This window comes from Notamacropus eugenii, chromosome 5 (genome assembly GCF_028372415.1).
Source record: "Notamacropus eugenii isolate mMacEug1 chromosome 5, mMacEug1.pri_v2, whole genome shotgun sequence".
Taxonomy (NCBI): Eukaryota; Metazoa; Chordata; class Mammalia; order Diprotodontia; family Macropodidae; genus Notamacropus; species Notamacropus eugenii.
In genome coordinates this window covers 273,449,346-273,451,518 of record NC_092876.1, presented here as the reverse complement: position 1 = coordinate 273,451,518, position 2,173 = coordinate 273,449,346, and the positions used below count along the sequence as shown (strand labels likewise).

Genomic DNA, 2,173 nt, shown 5'->3' with positions numbered 1-2,173 from the left:
ATCCAAGAAGTCAAATGACTTTCCCGTAGTCAGAGGTGGCATTAGAATTCGGGCCATCCTGAGTCAAGGTCCAACGTTTTTTTTTTTAACTACTCCACACTGACTTCCTTTTAAGTGGCCACATTGCCTTCCTATAAGTTATTTTTGTCATTTCACAAATGGGACAACTGAGGCACAGAATGACTTCCTGTTTTCTCCAATACCATACTTTTGAGACTGACAACTCTGTTCCAGGTATGTCATGGAATGACAATTTTATATCTAGTTGAACTTACTCTCTCATTATATAAGTAAAGAAAGTAATGACCAGGGAAGGGTAATGACTCGCCTTAGATTAGGACTTGTTAAACTTTTTCTACTTGTGCCCCCTTCAGTACTTCTTAGATCATAAAGCAACTAAGGGGAAGAACTGAGCCTCAAATTCAAGTCTTCTAATTTCAAGTTCAGTGCTCTTTCCCTTATACTATTCCACAGTCCTTTCAGTTTAAAGATAACTCTGCTGATAGTGTTAACTATGTCTGCGTAAAGGGGTGAATGAAAACACTCCATATTATCAAGGGTCTTCATCATTGCATATTCACATAGGCACTGGTTTGACTTCTAGAAACACAAGTAAGACATCCTCTCCCCCTTTACTAGTGTTCTCACAATTTTGTGCCCATGGGTTTGTGCCACCTTATGGCATCACATAAGGCCTGCTTCACTTTGTCATTACGGAGGCTGAAGATGAATGGATTTAAGAGTGGGGAGATGATGCAGTTCAGGGCAGAGACCCCCTTATTAAGGAGCATGGACTGGGCCTCTGATGTGTGACTGTAAAGGAAGATGGAACTGCCATAGAACATGACCACAACAGTGAGGTGTGATGCACAGGTAGAAAAGGCTTTCTTCTGCTCACTGGCTTTTGGGGTACAAAAGACAGTGGCAAGAATAAAGACATAAGAACTAGAGGTCAATGTCAGTGAGCCCAGTAACAGTGCTGTGGAAAGCAGAAAAGCCACCAACTGAAGAAGCTGGGTATCCCCACAGGAGAGACTCATAAGTGGCCAACTATCACAGAAGAAGTGGTCAATGCCATTGGGCCACAGAAAGGCAGGCTAGCCATGAGGATGGTGGGGCAAAGGGTCCAGAGAAATCCAGCAAGCCAGGCTGCCAACACTAGCCAGATACAGATGGGGCCACTTATCAGTGTCTCATAGCGTAATGAATGACATATGGCAAGATAGCGGTCCAGGGACATGACAGCCAAGAGAAAGAAGTCAGTGGTGCCCAGGAGGAAATAGAGGTAGGATTGTATGATGTAGCCAGAAAAGGAGATAGTATAGTCCTTAGTGAGGATACTGACTAGCATCTTAGGGACCACAACAGAGACCAGCAACAGCTCCAAGAGGGAAAGATTCCTCAGGAAGAAATACATCTGGGTGTGTAGGCGGCGATCAGACCAACTGAGCATGATGATGAGCGAGTTTCCCATCACTGTCACCACATATGTCACCAGAAGCCCCAGGAACAACATCAACTGTAGGGCCCAGCTCTTAGGGAAACCCAGAAGCACAAATTCTTTTACCTGGGTCCAGTTGTCTGGCCTCATCTCCAGTTATCTATAGTAAGAAGGGCATGGGAGATGAATTAATATTTGGTGGCAGATACTTATCCAATCCACTGTTACGAAGCACCTAACAAAATTGGTGGTTTAAGTCTCTGATTTATGAGGCTTCTAACCTAGTACTTTTGCATGAAACTTTTGGGGAAAACTTTCTGATTATCAACAAACAGAGTTTGGGGAAAGTACCTGTATTTCTCTTCCCTATGTTTTCTGTGATAATTGGAAAAAGACAAATCTGAAATTCTTCTTTAATATCAAGCCAAACCCACATTTAAAGCACCTGCTATTATAACTTTAGGTTGAAATCTTATCCTTTCCCCACCCAACCTGGTAACTGCACTATTCCTATAGACAGATACACAAGTGTGCATAAAAGAAATCACTGGAATGTTGACACATCTTTGGATAAGGAAACTTTTATATAGGACCTGAAGTGGTGCAAAGTATTTTCCTTACAGCAACATCAAGAGGTATCTAGTATAAGTATTGTTATTTCCTGCTATAAATGAAGAAATTGAAGCTGCAAAATGACCTTACTCAAGGTCATTCAGCTAGTATGTGTTAGAG

At 42.2% G+C, this 2,173-nt stretch overlaps 1 protein-coding gene across 1 annotated transcript; it reads right to left on the bottom strand.

Annotated features, from left to right (window-relative positions):
• Window positions 1-644: 644 nt before the first annotated feature.
• On the bottom strand, window positions 645-1,591 carry LOC140507871 (olfactory receptor 6T1-like). The gene is given in 2 exon segments (XM_072615732.1): window positions 645-1,084; window positions 1,087-1,591. Coding segments are annotated over 2 exon segments (945 nt in total).
• Window positions 1,592-2,173: the final 582 nt, after the last annotated feature.